General features: G+C 47.7%; 1 protein-coding gene across 1 annotated transcript in view; it reads right to left on the bottom strand.

The window, feature by feature from the left end:
- The window catches only part of LOC128693217 (nucleolar protein 4), a 244,205-nt gene extending 230,245 nt beyond the window's left edge, over positions 1-13,960 (bottom strand). Inside the window, exon 1 of the mRNA XM_053782719.2 lies at positions 12,797-13,960. Within this exon, the coding sequence (XP_053638694.1) occupies positions 12,797-13,267 (471 nt within the window). The 5' untranslated portion in view covers positions 13,268-13,960. The remainder of the gene's footprint in view (positions 1-12,796) is intronic.
- Between the last annotated feature and the right edge of the window lie 257 nt (positions 13,961-14,217).

The following is a 14,217-nucleotide window of genomic DNA, read 5'->3' as shown; positions in this document are numbered from 1 at the left end:
CTGTTTTTTTTTTTATTTCCGTAGTAAATGAAATTTGTTCTCGTTGAACGTCATATTGTTATCAGTGAGCCACTGGAAGATTTGGTTGATATCAGCTTGGAGGCTCACTGTGTCTTTTGTGGATGACTCATTCAAATTTTAGTATCGCTTGCAAAGGATGATACAGTACTATGGTTAAAGTTTCTGGTTGACCTGCCTCGCATGGGCCAGTAGGCCTGCTGCAGCGTTCCTTCTTTCTCGTGTCAGATATGAGAATGAGAAAGAGAAGTGGGGCAAGTACTGTGCCTTGGGGAACAGAACTCTTCACTGTAGCAGCCCTTCATTTTACTTCTTTTAGTTAGGAAGTTAAACATCCATCTGCGACCTTTCCAGTTATTCCTTTTGCACGCATTTTGTGCGCAATTACCCCACGATCGCACTTGTTAAAGGCTTTTCCAAAATGTTTCCAGTGCATCCAAGACTATGTGGTAGTGGTCCAGCAGTTGCCAGAAGCAAGAACGACCTTTTCTGAGACCATCTTGACCTGGGTTGTGCAACTGTTGTGATTCCATGTGACTGCAACAGAGGAAGATGAGGTACTGAGTCCCTCAGCCTGGAGTAGATGTGTTCAGTTTCCTCATTAAAGATTTCCCAAATGTAGTGCAAGTGTCTCCTTCTTCAGCTCATTTCATTTTCCCGCATCTTCTAACATCTTCTAAAATTTCTAACATCTCTATAGCTTAGATCTTTTTCTAGACCATGTATATCCTGTCTTAATCCTGTGGCCCTCATTTCCACCACTTTGTCTATCTACTCTGTTCAGTGTTCCGAGTATCTTCTAAGTCGTGATCATATCTCTCTTTATCATTCACAAGTTGTCATTCCAAGGTTTATCTTCAGCTTATTGTGCGGGCGAAACGTTTCGGAATAAAGATACCTAACTGTTGCACATGTGTCTTACTTATACAAATAACGTTCTGAATATATCCAACCAAGACAAGGCTAGAGGAAATGATTCAAGTTGGCCACATCTAAATTTAGAAAATATACAGAAATTAAAGGTTAGTAACATAGTTGTGGATAAGTGACACACGTTCACGAGTGTAGGTGGGTGTGAGTTGAACCTGCCTAGCATGGACCAGTAGGTCTGCTGCAGTGTTCATTCATTATGTCCTGGTGGTCCGTTAGTGGAGCAGGCAGACAGACGTGGGGTCCACAGGGTGTGGGCAGACAGGGGGGGGGAGTTACTGTGGCGTGGGCAGGCAGGCGTGGAGGTGGAGGCGTGTGTCATCAGGGGGCGCGGTGTTAATGAGCATTCCTGGGAGCAGGTGTGTTGAGCGGGCGGGAGTGGGTCGCCATCCCTCGGGGACGGGGAGGGGGGAGGAATGGGGCCGCCGGGGTGTGGGCTCACCCCTCTTTGGGCCGCCGGGGAGGGAAGATAAACTGGGAGGAGATAGGGAGGGCGGGAGGCGGCAGCAGTAGGTGCGCCTGCTTAAAGCCTGTGGGACGGGCGGATGGTCTGGGCGGAATGGCATGAGGAGGTGGGGGGAAAGGAGGGGGGGAGGGGGGAAGAAGGATGGGCGGTAAGGGGAAGATCTTGCTTGTCGAGTGTGGGGGAAGGGGATGGGGGGAGACCAATCTCTGGGGCCTGTTAGTGGCTGTAGCACTGTTCTGCAGTGGTGCTGCAACAAGGCTGTGACGCCGAGTGTAATGCTGTGTGACGCCAAGTGTAATGCTGTGTGACGCCGAGCGTAATGCTGTGTGACGCCGAGTGCAATGCTGTGTGACGCTGAGTGCAATGCTGTGACGCTGAGTGCAATGCTGTGTGACGCTGTGTAATGCTGTGTGACGCTGTGTAATGCTGTGTGACGCTGAGTGTAATGTGTGACGCTGAGTAATGCTGTGTGACGCGGAGTGCAATGCTGTGACGCTGAGTGTAATGTGACGCTGATTAATGCTGTGTGACATAAGAACATAAGAACATAAGAACGAAGGAACACTGCAGAAGGCCTACTGGCCCATGCGAGGCAGGTCCAAGTCTCCTACCGGCTTAAGCCAAAGCACCCAACCTAACAGGTCAGGTCACATTGACTTAAGGGAGGAACACGGCAACCGACCTGTTAGCACAAGCTATCAGGTCTAACTCACACCCACCCACATCTACTCATGTATTTATCCAACCTATTTTTAAAGCTACACAACGTTCTGGCCTCTATAACGGTACTTGGGAGTTTGTTCCACTCATCCACAACTCTATTACCAAACCAGTACTTTCCTATATCCTTCCTGAATCTGAATTTTTCCAACTTAAAACCATTGCTGCGAGTCCTGTCTAGGCTAGATATTTTCAGCACACTATTTACATCCCCTTTATTTATTCCTGTCTTCCACTTATACACCTCAATCATATCCCCCCTAATTCTACGTCTTTCCAGAGAGTGCAGTTTCAGGGCCCTTAGTCTATCCTCATAGGGAAGGTTTCTGATACATGGGATCATCTTTGTCATCCTCCTTTGTACATTTTCCAGAGAATTTATATCCATTCTGTGACGCGGAGTGTAATGTTGTGTGACGCTGAGTAATGCTGTGTGACGCTGAGTGTGATGCTGTGTGACCCTCATAATTTGAAGCTGATAGTGTGACATTGCAAGTGTAGTGTCACTGTAAGTGCAGTGTGACACCAAGTGTAGTGTGACACCAAGTGGAGTGGCACTGTAAATGTAGTGTGACACCGAGTGTAGTGCGACACTACAACTGTAGTGTGGCACTGTAAGCATAGCAAAGCATCGTAATAATGAGGTGGCACTTTAGTACTGTGGCACTCTTAAGAGTTACGTAACACTATCAGTAAGTCACGGCACTTGCAGTGTGCTGTGGTTTAGCATTGTCACTGCATGAAGGGCTGTGGCACTGTGTTAGACCGGAACTTAATTACAATTAATAAACCAGAGTAATTTCACTGGAGAAATGGGTTAATCACCGCCCTGGTTCACCACTATCTGGAAGGCAGGTGATAAGAGGAGAACCTGAACCGGTGCTCGTAATGTTCACTCTCTGTCACTTGCCAGAGATGCAACTCACAGGTGCCCTTTCCGGCTCCCTGCCGGTTGATCAGGCTCTGGTCCACCACGAGGCCTGGTCACAGACCGGGCCGCGAGGGCGTTGATCCCCGAAACCCTCTCCAGGTATTCTCCAGGTATACTTCCACATACAATCTCTTCTGGTTTAAAAATACACGTAACACGTAAGGACACATTTAATAGAAAATTGTTCTGTTGTAGATTCGCCAGTATAATCGCCCGGCCCGGGTCTTTTCCAAGAGGTGGCCTGGCCTTGGCTTCCTGTCGAGGGAGTGTCTCAGACCAATGTCTGCCGTGGGAGGAGGTACAAGTACCTCCTCGTCTTCTGGGACCAGCTATACCCAGGCATAACCCCATTCCCCGCCCCCACGGGGCTCAGAGGGAGAAGCTAGGCACCTTGGGCTGCCACAAATCTTGCCCACACTGGGTTCGAAGGGTGTGGCAGCTGCACAGCAGCAGACAATATCAGGAGGTGCAAAGGCAGCAAGCACTACAGGGTCCTTTTGTTAGGTAAGACACATATGCAACAGTTAGGTATTTTATACCATTTTAAGGATCCTTTTGGAGTCACACCCCAGCTTTGGGCATTAAACCCGAGCGCTGGAGAAACTCAAGAATCCCTCTTGCTGTGTGCGTTGCTGCTGCTACTACTACACTTATCCGTTGCACTCCCTCCCTCTATTAGAAAACGTTTCGGTCCTGGGACACTGATCACCTCTAAGAGAAAGGATCAAAACGTTTTCTAATACGCCCTAGTGTTTGTTCACGTGTCTTTTTTAACCTATTTGTTGGTATCTATTACCAAGGTTCATACCACAATCTCTCCTCTTACTATTCCCGGCTTTCTTAAAACTCTGCTGCTCTACCTCAGCTAAAAGTAACCAATGAAATATGTCCAGGTACATACGTCAGAGGTTTGGACCCATAAAATTTGCGGTCTACTAAAAGCCTAGATGAGCAATTCTTGATTGAGGAGGCTGCTTAAGGTGCATTCCCTCATGTCGGTGAGGGGTTCTTGATCGAAGAAATTTGACCTGCCCTTCCCTTTCTTGGATCGAACATACTTGCCTACTATTGCACGTAGCGCTGTATGACTCCAGTGGGTTTGTACACACCCTTCCCCACACGTAAAACAGCTGTATCCTCCTTCACAGACCAGCAGATAACGGGAGATAAGTATGGAACTACACACTATACCGATTATAAAACTTACATACTCAAATTCGTCTCAAGTGGATGATGGGGCTGGAAGAACATAACAAGTGTTCCACTTGATGTTGTGACGACGGCAGTATAATTTGGTGACTCTAGGATTATATACTTGGGCCAGTAGGCCTGCTGCAGTGCTCCTTCCTTCCTTCTTACGTTCTTATATGTTTTGACGGTGGATCCAAGGTTATAAGAAAATAAAAAAAAGCATAAGAGGACCACTGTAGCACTGGCCCATACTAGACAGGTCTCATGCACACCCACTCGTATATTTGCTCAACTCATTTTTTAAGCTATGCAAAGTTCCAGCTTCAATGGTGCTACTTGAGAGTTTGTTCCACTCATCCACAACTCTCTTGCCAAACGAGTGTTTTCCTATATCTTCTCTTAATCTAAATTTGTCCAACATGAAACCATTGCCGCTTCTCCTGACTTGGTTAGATATTTTCAGCACGTTATTTATAACCCCTTTATTTATTCCTGTTTTCCATGTGTATACTTCAATCACATCCCCCCTAATTCTACGCCTCTCCAGTGTCCAAATTTGGTGTTTTTAATTTATCCTAGTAAGAAAGACTTCATACATGGGATCAACTTCGTCATCCAGATCCAGGTATCCTTTTATGTATGTTTTCCAGGGCATTTATGTTCAGTCTGTAATATGGAGACCATAACTGAGCAGCATAATCTAAACGAGGCCTTACGAAAGCTTATAAAGCTAAAATTGATAGTGTTGTGATACATTTTGGAGACGCGAACGTGAAAGTTCAGTGAGTGCTGTGGTCTTAGTGTGTGTGTGTGTGTGTGTGTGTGTGTGTGTGTGTGTGTGTGTGTGTGTGTGTGTGTGTGTGTGTGTGTGTGTGTGTGTGTGTAGGTATGCGTGGCCTGATGTTCAATGTACGTTTCCAGGGCGTGGCCAGACGCCTGTGCACATAGCCATTGGCGTGGCCCCGTTCGTGTACTTGGTCACGTCCGTGGACGTAACCAAGCGCCTATTATACTCTGGCGTCGTCAGTACCAGCATTACAGTTGACAGATTGTGTAGGTCACTCACGCTGCATCGATATCTGCGTGTCCGTGTCAGTACAAGGGTTCTTGTCAGTATCCGTGGCAGTACAGGTTTTTTGTTCGTGTCCGTGGCAGTACAGGGGCTCGTAAACCAGACGTTACGACCCCAGGCTGGTGCCGCAATTTCCGTTGTGGCGAAGACTGGGTGTGACGCCTGTTTCAATCGTTGTACTGACCATTGCTAAGCTAACACTTCCTTAAAGTACCACCACCCTCAGTACCTGGGTACTACCTCTAGCTTACTCAGCAGCTGGACACAATCACCAACAGTTGGCCAGCATCACCACCAGCTGACGAATCTTACCTAACCTAACCACCAGCTGGCCACGCAAGCTACCTCAGTGGTAAGGGTGCTCAGAATGTGGTGGTCAGCTGTTTGGCAGCAAATATGCCGCTTCGGCCTAACCTCCTCCATTCCTTAAGGAATGTGCTATTGAGTCGCAGGAAAAGGAGGAATGGGGAGAGGGAGAGATGGAGGGACGGAGATAGAAATATAGTAAGAGAGAGAGATAGGAAGACAGGAAGAGAGAGAGGGCTGAATTGAGCAAGGAAGAGAGAAAGGCAGGCAGAGTGAGAAGAAGGGAGAGAGAGAGGTAAGGAGATAGAGAGGAAGGGAGGGAGGGAGGGTTGGACGGTGGGTGAGAGGGTTCACAATGTCCCATGATTAGTAAACACCCCACTCACTCTACGAGCCTTGCTGCTAGTGCCCTGGTCACCACCACTACCCTCCATCACCACTACTAGCAACACCTGTCACTATTCTCCATCACCACTACTAGCAACTGTTACTACCCCTCCACAACCAATTACTAGCAACAACCCTGCAGCACCACCACTAGCATTAACAAACACCACCCTCATTGCCACACCGTCACTACACGACCACAACGCCCTCACCACTGCCGGTATCATATGCTCACGTCCACACCCACCACTATAATCCCAGACCAACGCATGGAAACGCTGAGTACATTAGCGTACATGCCCTATGTAAATAAAGACTAAGAAGACCTCATACACAGAGCTAGAACACACAAGACTTCGCAAAAAGAGGAAGTGAGTTTCTGCACTGCAACTCAAAGGACTCACAAGCTCCGCTGGAAAACTACATATTCTGAAAAACAAAAGCATTCATACCCAACCGAAGAAGTGCAAAAGGAACGAAAAGCAATTCAAGGAATTTGACAAAAAATCGAAGCACTTTTCACATATGCAAAAATCCAAATCCAAAGTCTGTTCAGGTACAAATTCATTTGACAAATACGACCATGAGGTCAGTAGGCATAACAGAAAAAGAAAGTAGGGAAATAGATATTCAGATTTGCAATAAATGGATCACAGTGACAGTAAACAAAACTGTCGAGTCTTAGTCAGGTCGATCAGTCACCAGAGAGACCGGGTTCTAGTCACCAAAATATCCCAAAGGAAAAGCATTGCCAGGGTCGGTGACGGAACCTACCATCATAACTTGACAAACTGCTTCCAAGAACCTGTCAAACCTTCAAGAACTTGTGAAGTTCTCTCCTGAAGACTTCCTACGTTGCTATAATATTTCTATATGAAATATAGCAACGTAGGAAGTCTTCAGGAGAGAACCTCACAAGTTCTTGAAGGTTTGACAGGTTCTTGACTCTAGTAAACTGTTTACAGTGCACATTAATTACTCCCTGATACTGAATCGGCTAGTTTATTGTGCACCCCATATCCATCCTCTGGGTAGCAGTGGCTAGTTTAATGTGCACCCCCATATCCATCCTTTGGATAATGATGGTTAGTTTATATGAACTCCTTGATCATCTTGTACACAGTAGCTGTTCCTTCTGTAGCAAGTCTTTTTTCTCGCTCCCAGAAGCAATGAGGCGTTGCATGAATCTTCAGACCTGAGCAGTCTACATACATCAGTCATCTCACTGCTAACTGCAACTTACCAAACAGTTTTTAAAATCACTGAGCAGCTTTCCTATTTATAACATTTCCTTTCATAAAATCTGTTCTTCCCCACAAATATTATTCTTCAGCCTGAGCGATGAAGTTAGCAAGCAGGAGGCCTGGTCTGGGACCGGGCCGCGGGGGCGGTGATCTCTGGAAGCGACTATGGGAGAGCACAAGGGCACTGAAAACTAGCATCCCTGGCCCGGCCTGCCTTGTTTTGAAGATAATCCTCGTAATAAATACTTATGTTTTCAAGGACACGTTTGTGTTGTTAGTCTCTCTAAATGTTAGTTCAATTTAACGTTGTTATTCCCAGATCAGTTGGTCGTGGGAGCGGGGAGGGGTGGTAGTGGTGGTTGTGGTTGGGTAGGGGGTGGTAGTGGGGGTGTCAGGGCTGGCAGAAGGGCGGTGACGGCAAGTGATTACGTCAATTAGTGAGTCGGGTGCGGTCTCTGGCCCCTGTAATAACTCCCCCACCCTCTACCCCTCCCTCACATCCACTATTTACCCCCCAACGCCCACTCTCCCCACACGCCCACTCTCCATCACACGCACACCCACTCACCACTGCGCCCACAAATCCCCCTTATAAATGCACGGAAAGTTAGCCAGCCTCCTCTCTTCTCCCCCCCCCCTCTCTCTCTTTCTCTCTCTACTATATATATATATATATATATATATATATATATATATATATATATATATATATATATATATATATATATATATATATTATGTACCTTTCTCCTATGCTCCTCTCATTTCAAACAAATCTGTCCCTATCGACAATGTCAAATGATTATTTTATACAGTCACGTCTCACCTGATTGATCAGGCCTTGATCCTTTTGGAAGTCTGGTCTGGGACCGGGCTCCGGGGGTCTTTAACCTCTGTTTTTAAAGCTACTCAAGGTTCTCGCTTCAATGACGCGACTCGGCAGTTTGAGGATGAGTGGCCCAAACTGCGAGTAGCGTCACTGATGCGAGAACTTTGGCTAGCTTTTAAAATAGCTTGGACAGGTGCGGGTAAGTGTGAATTGAACCTGTCTAGCATGGGCCAATAGGCCTGCTACAGTGTTCTCATGAATCCTTCAAGTATCAAGCCTTTCAGGTCGCAAGCTTCATTTTTTTTTCAGTTTCATGTCGTTTATTCCACAGGTCCAGGACTAGTTGGAAACCTCAGGAGTGTCCAGCGTGTAGACGTGCAGGTGTGTGGGGTTGCACACTGGTGCTGTCTACTCGATTTCACGTTCTCATATACTGTGCCAATTCACCCCCCAACCCCACCCCTTCTCCCTCGACGCTCGCATGCAGTGCCACACTGGTCCCCCCTCACCACCTCCCCCACTTCCCCGTCACATTACAGCTGTGATATACACAAGAACCACTCCACTTCCACTGGCACCAGGCAGTCTTCTCTCTCTCTCTCTCTCTCTCTCTCTCTCTCTCTCTCTCTCTCTCTCTCTCTCTCTCTCTCTCTCTTTACAATTAGCTATTTGTGTGTACAAGAACTTTGCGCTTGCCATCTCATCCTCTTCCCTTAATTTACTGTAATATTATTTTCAACTTTTTTTAATGGTTGACGAACACATATCCTCTAATTTGGCAATTATGACTAACTGGTAATGATGACAGCAAACTAATAATGATGACAGTAAGCTGGTAATGATGACAGTAAGCTGGTAATGATGACAGCAATATGACAATGATGATAGCAAACTGGTAATGAAGACAGAAACTTGGTAATGATGACGGGAACTTAGTAATGATAATAGGAACTTGGTAATGAAGGCAAGAACTTGGTGATGATGACAAAAAGTTATTAATGATGACAAAAAGTTGGTAATGAGATTATAATGATGTCAATGACGCCAGAAAGTTTGTGGTCTTAAAGTTGCTTCTGCATTCAACTGAAGATGGCTAAGAAAGCGAAATGTTTTGAGAATAAAGATACCAAACTGTTGCACGTGTGTCTTACTCAGAAACTCTGCATGTTCAAAGGGCTAAATAACCCCTGGATTCCATTTTTTTTAAATTAGGCAAATCAAAGAAACTTCCGCTATTTCTAATCCTCTCGCAAGAACAGAAAATCATTTCAACTTCGTCTGGAAAGGAAAAAAAAAACCTGTGTAACCTCCTTTCCAGGAAGATATATAATATTAAGGATAATTTAACAGTCCAGAAACCAGACAAGATTTAGATTTTGTTTTAGACTTTACCGTCGAAGCGGCTAAATTGTTGTACATCCCAAGATCCATTCTGTTGACAGCAGCGTAAGAGGAAAGGACCCAGGAACTAGGCCTCAAAAGGATTAATAGGAGAACATTCAGATTTATATATATTCAAACAAGAGAGGTTTGGTGAGACATGGTCCAGAAAAAGTTTGTTGTACACGCTTTGTGCAATACAAGTCAACACTGCAAATTTATTAAGATGTGTAGTGTTAATTACCTCAGCGATCAGTGATATGTGACCTGTTTCAAAGTTCTGTTAATCTGGCAACCCGGCTTGTGGCCACACGTCCCTGCTGATTTCCTGGTCGACCAGACTGTTGCTGTTGGCGTCCCGCCGGCCCACATATCAGTATCTGGCACACCAGCGATGGTAGTGATCCAGTTTTCCCTTGAAAAAGTTTTGCACGACTGAATCCCCGACAAGATAGATGACTCACACTCTCATAATGCTAGATTTTTCTCCCGTAAAAAAAAATGTATATTTACGAGACGCCTTAATGAGGCGTCTCGCAAGACCTCTCCTCGCCACACTGTGTCATGTGTCATCCACACTACGTCACGTGTCGTCCTGTGTCATGTGTCATCCACACTACGTCACTTGTCGTCCTGTGTCATGTGTCATCCACACTACGTCACGTGTCGTCCTGTGTCATGTGTCATCCACACTACGTCACGTGTCGTCCTGTGTCATGTGTCATCCACACTACGTCACGTGTCGTCCTGTGTCATGTGTCATCCACACTACGTCACGTGTCGTCCTGTGTCATGTGTCATCCACACTACGTCACGTGTCGTCCTGTGTCATGTGTCATCCACACTACGTCACGTGTCGTCCTCACATGTGTCATCGTACTGCCTTGCAGTGTAGCTCGTGTCCCCGGGTCCGCGTGGATTGGACAGCAGTCCACGAGTGGGAATGACTGGATGGAAGGCCTACCAGTAGGCTTAGTGAAGTGATTCCTTCCTTTGTTTTCATGTAATGTTTCTGTCTCTACTTATATCGACTCTTTACTTTCGCAGTTTCTGTTGCTTAGCGTCTCTCTGTCTCTCTCTTCCCTTCTGGTGTTTATAGACTCTCCCTCTTCCCTTCCTTCATTTATTGCCTCTCCATCTTTCCTTCTCTCATTTATTGCTTCTCCCTCTTCCTTCCTGGTGTTTATCGTCTCTCTTCCCTACTGGTGCTTATCGTCTCCCTCTTTCTGTCGTTTATCTCTTTTCCTTTTTCTATCGTTCATCGTCTCCCTCTTTCTATAGTTCATCGTCTTTCTATCGTTCGTCTCCCTCTTTCTGTAGTTTATCGCTCCTCCCTCTTCCTTCCCGGTGTTTATCGTCTCTGGCTCTTCCTCCCGCTGCCTCTCATCCTCACCTTGCTTCCTCCCACCTTCCTGGGGCTGCCCTCCCACCTTCCTGGGGCTGCCCTCCCCTGCAACCCCTGCTGGTGCTCCCAAAATATCACCTTGCGTGTAAACTGGAGAGCTTCCTGTTTTGAGGGTCTGCGTTGCCCGGCTCCCCAGGCAGCCAGGCAGGCAGCGCAGGCAGGCAGGAAGGCAGGCAAGCGGGGAGGGGATGAGGGGGGAGAAGGGGAGCTTTTAAAGGGGGATTCGGTATTATGACGTGTGGTAGGGAGCGAACACGGCCGCCCTCATTATCGCTAGTGCAACACCTCAACTCCATTTGCGAGTGGCAAGCGCCGGCTACATATTACGCGGGGGATAATCAAGACACGTAAAATGTGCACAGGCCGTACGCACACAGCAGTAGAATACGTACACAGACGTACACAGGGCAGCGGGGGCAGCTGACACTTCGCTCGCTACCACCACCACGCACACGGCACCCTGGCCACACATGGCCACACACACCGCCACTCTCGCACTCACTAATCTCCTTCTCAAGCCTGTATTTCATGTGTTTCAGAGTAAATATTACAATGGATGGGTACGTACACACTCGTCCTAGCAATAAACGTTGTCAGTTAGAGAATATGCAAGAGAGAAGCGTCTGTACGTGTGAAAATGTTAGGAAATGTGTGATGTGGGTTAAGTCCCTGTGGTGGGCGGCCCGGTTGGTGGTTACAGAGGAGCGCAGAGGCGGCCGTCACAAAGGCACAGAAAGCATAATGTCAGGCTTGGCGCAGGCCGTTGTGGCTCTAAGGTGGGTGGAGGCGTGTGCGAGACATGGCAAGCAGCGGCGACGCCTCACAACACAACACCAAGTTCCAACACATTTCGTCCCTTTACCAGAACAATTCGTTCGCCACAACGTCGCCTTCACTAGACGATATATTATTAAGTTACTTTTTCAGGGCGCTGGGGATGGAGAGACAAGCACTGGTGAGTACTGCTTGAGGGGGCGAGTGTGTTGCCGGCACACAGGTGAGCGAAACCTTGAGGAGTGCCACCCACCGCCTCGGTTAATCTGAAACTCCACATCCTTCTCACGGCGGGCGAGGGTCGTAAGGGCGTCACGCTTACATAAATCACTTAAGACTCGCGCCTTTCTAGCCCTAGGAGGGTGAGCAGCAGCGGGCCGGACACACACACACAGGCGGCCCGACCCAGATGACTCGCCCCGTCCCGTAGCAGCAGGGGGACGCCCATCTGGGGAGGGGGCGGCGGGCGGGCGGGCCAGGGGTGGAGGGGGCGGCGGGCGGGCAAGGTTCAAGGGGACTGTTAGAACGGGCACGCCTAGGTGGGAACGAACGCTGGCATCACCGACGTGCACGACACGCCCTACAAGTGACCACAAGATTCTAACCTCACACCTCATTAAATTTCACATAATTGGAAGTGGAATGCCAATTATCCGAACTGCACTGCGGCAGGAAGCGAGAACAACGTGAGTAAACAGTGGTGAGTTTATGACTAGATGCGACAGTTCTAGGTGTGATAGTGTTGCCATGGACCATAACTAGTCGAGGTGCCATAAAATGTGGGGGGAAGGCTGTATATGACGGGAGTGGAAGGGGGGGGGGGGGGAGCAGCCAGACGCCAGCCAGCTGCCAGGGTTCACATATCAGCCAGGCTCCTCCAGCACTACTCTGGCCACCACCTCCCTCTACCAAGGCTATTCAGTAGTCTCGGGAACCATGATCCTGGTGAATAAGGCTCGGAATGTTACATAAAGTGGTAGCGACAAGAAAAATAATTACAGACCTGAAAAAAAATAGACTATGATGAAAAAATGGATGAATCCATAGCAGCGTCAATGTTGCAGCCACCACACACAAGGACATCAGTTATGTTGTGACATTATATAGTGATATCATATAACCCTCATCGATGAATATATTTACCTTGATTGTTCCAGTTTGAACATAGATGTCTGGATAGGGATCCTTGTCCGGGTTATACTCGAGTCCTGCAGGAGGTGTAAGCTGGGTGATAATGGGGTCCTCCACGGCCCCGCTCAGGTAGCCTGGCGGGGGACCGATCCTGAACCCTCGTCCTTTAACCCATAACTTGAACTTCGAGGTCTCGTTATCTACATAATCTCCTCGAAGGATCTGCAAAATTCTTTGGTACTTATTCCTTGTAATGGTCTTGGTTTTGGCTGAATCACCGTAGGTCTGAAGGACCCAAGGCTGGTAGGTCTCGTACATGCCCAGGCGAGACATCTTGGCTGGGGGAGGACGGATCTCTCCCTTGAATTCTGGGGCTCTCATATCCGTGAGTTCAGGACCGCCTCCCGGAGTTAATATGAGGCCGGCGGCGCGACGATCCCGTTTACGAGGGGAGCGGTCTTGTACCTGCACCTGATGTACCATCTTGTCGGTGGGCGGCTCAGCGGGTGGCACTGGGCACGACCTGCTCTCTACAGGCCACCAAGGACTCGAGAATATGTTGACAGAATCACTCAAGTTCCCCACGTTACCCGTGTACTTCAATATATGCTGGGAATCCACCTTGTCAAGTGTAGCCGCACTGTTTTGTCAACGTTTCACACTTCCGTTTTATCCCGACTTTTACTAGAGTTTATGGAGTCAAATAAGATCACACCAAGTGCTTGAGTTTGTTTTCTTTAAGACCACAGCAGTAATAAAAGAGCAGACAGGGTTGCCCAGGTAGAGATGTGAGCTTCTTCAACCCTGTGTAGCAAGGCGTCTGCTCGCCCAGCCTACACTGGGATCAACAGGTTCACTCACATACAAACTGAATCTGTCGTCTGGCTGCTAACTCGCGAACTTCCTTCCCAAACACTATCATTAAGCTCTAGTTGCCGTGCAATTTTCATATTTTCTCATATTTGATGCGAGCACATATTTCAATACATTTCCATTTTATATCACATTGTCAGACCACAAAAATCGAAGGCTCATGTCAAAAGAGCCAGACAAGAAACTACAATACACTGATGATTCTCGTGGCAGTGAGAGGAGTGTGGGAGCCAACGTGTGAGAGGGCCACTTGTCGATGGAGCGGCCGTACCCTCGCCTCCACACTCTCCGGCCGCCAACCACCGTCTGGCTGGCCGGCTCATCGTGTCTACGGTTCACTACGGTCACCGAGCGGACCCCATCGGCAGAAAGTTCAGTCACTGGGACAATCCCACACCACTTAACCTTCCTGCGCGCACACACGTTCAGATATTGTGGCACCTGAGAGCAACTCACACAAGGTATCATCTTGTAACATCACCTTCATCTTTGTAACATTAACGTCGTCTTGAAACTTCAATATCGTCACATAGTACTGGAGAGCCTTCACATTATCATCC

The sequence above is a fragment of the Cherax quadricarinatus genome, chromosome 28 (genome assembly GCF_038502225.1).
Source record: "Cherax quadricarinatus isolate ZL_2023a chromosome 28, ASM3850222v1, whole genome shotgun sequence".
NCBI lineage: Eukaryota > Metazoa > Arthropoda > Malacostraca > Decapoda > Parastacidae > Cherax > Cherax quadricarinatus.
This window is presented reverse-complemented; position numbering and strand designations above follow the sequence as displayed.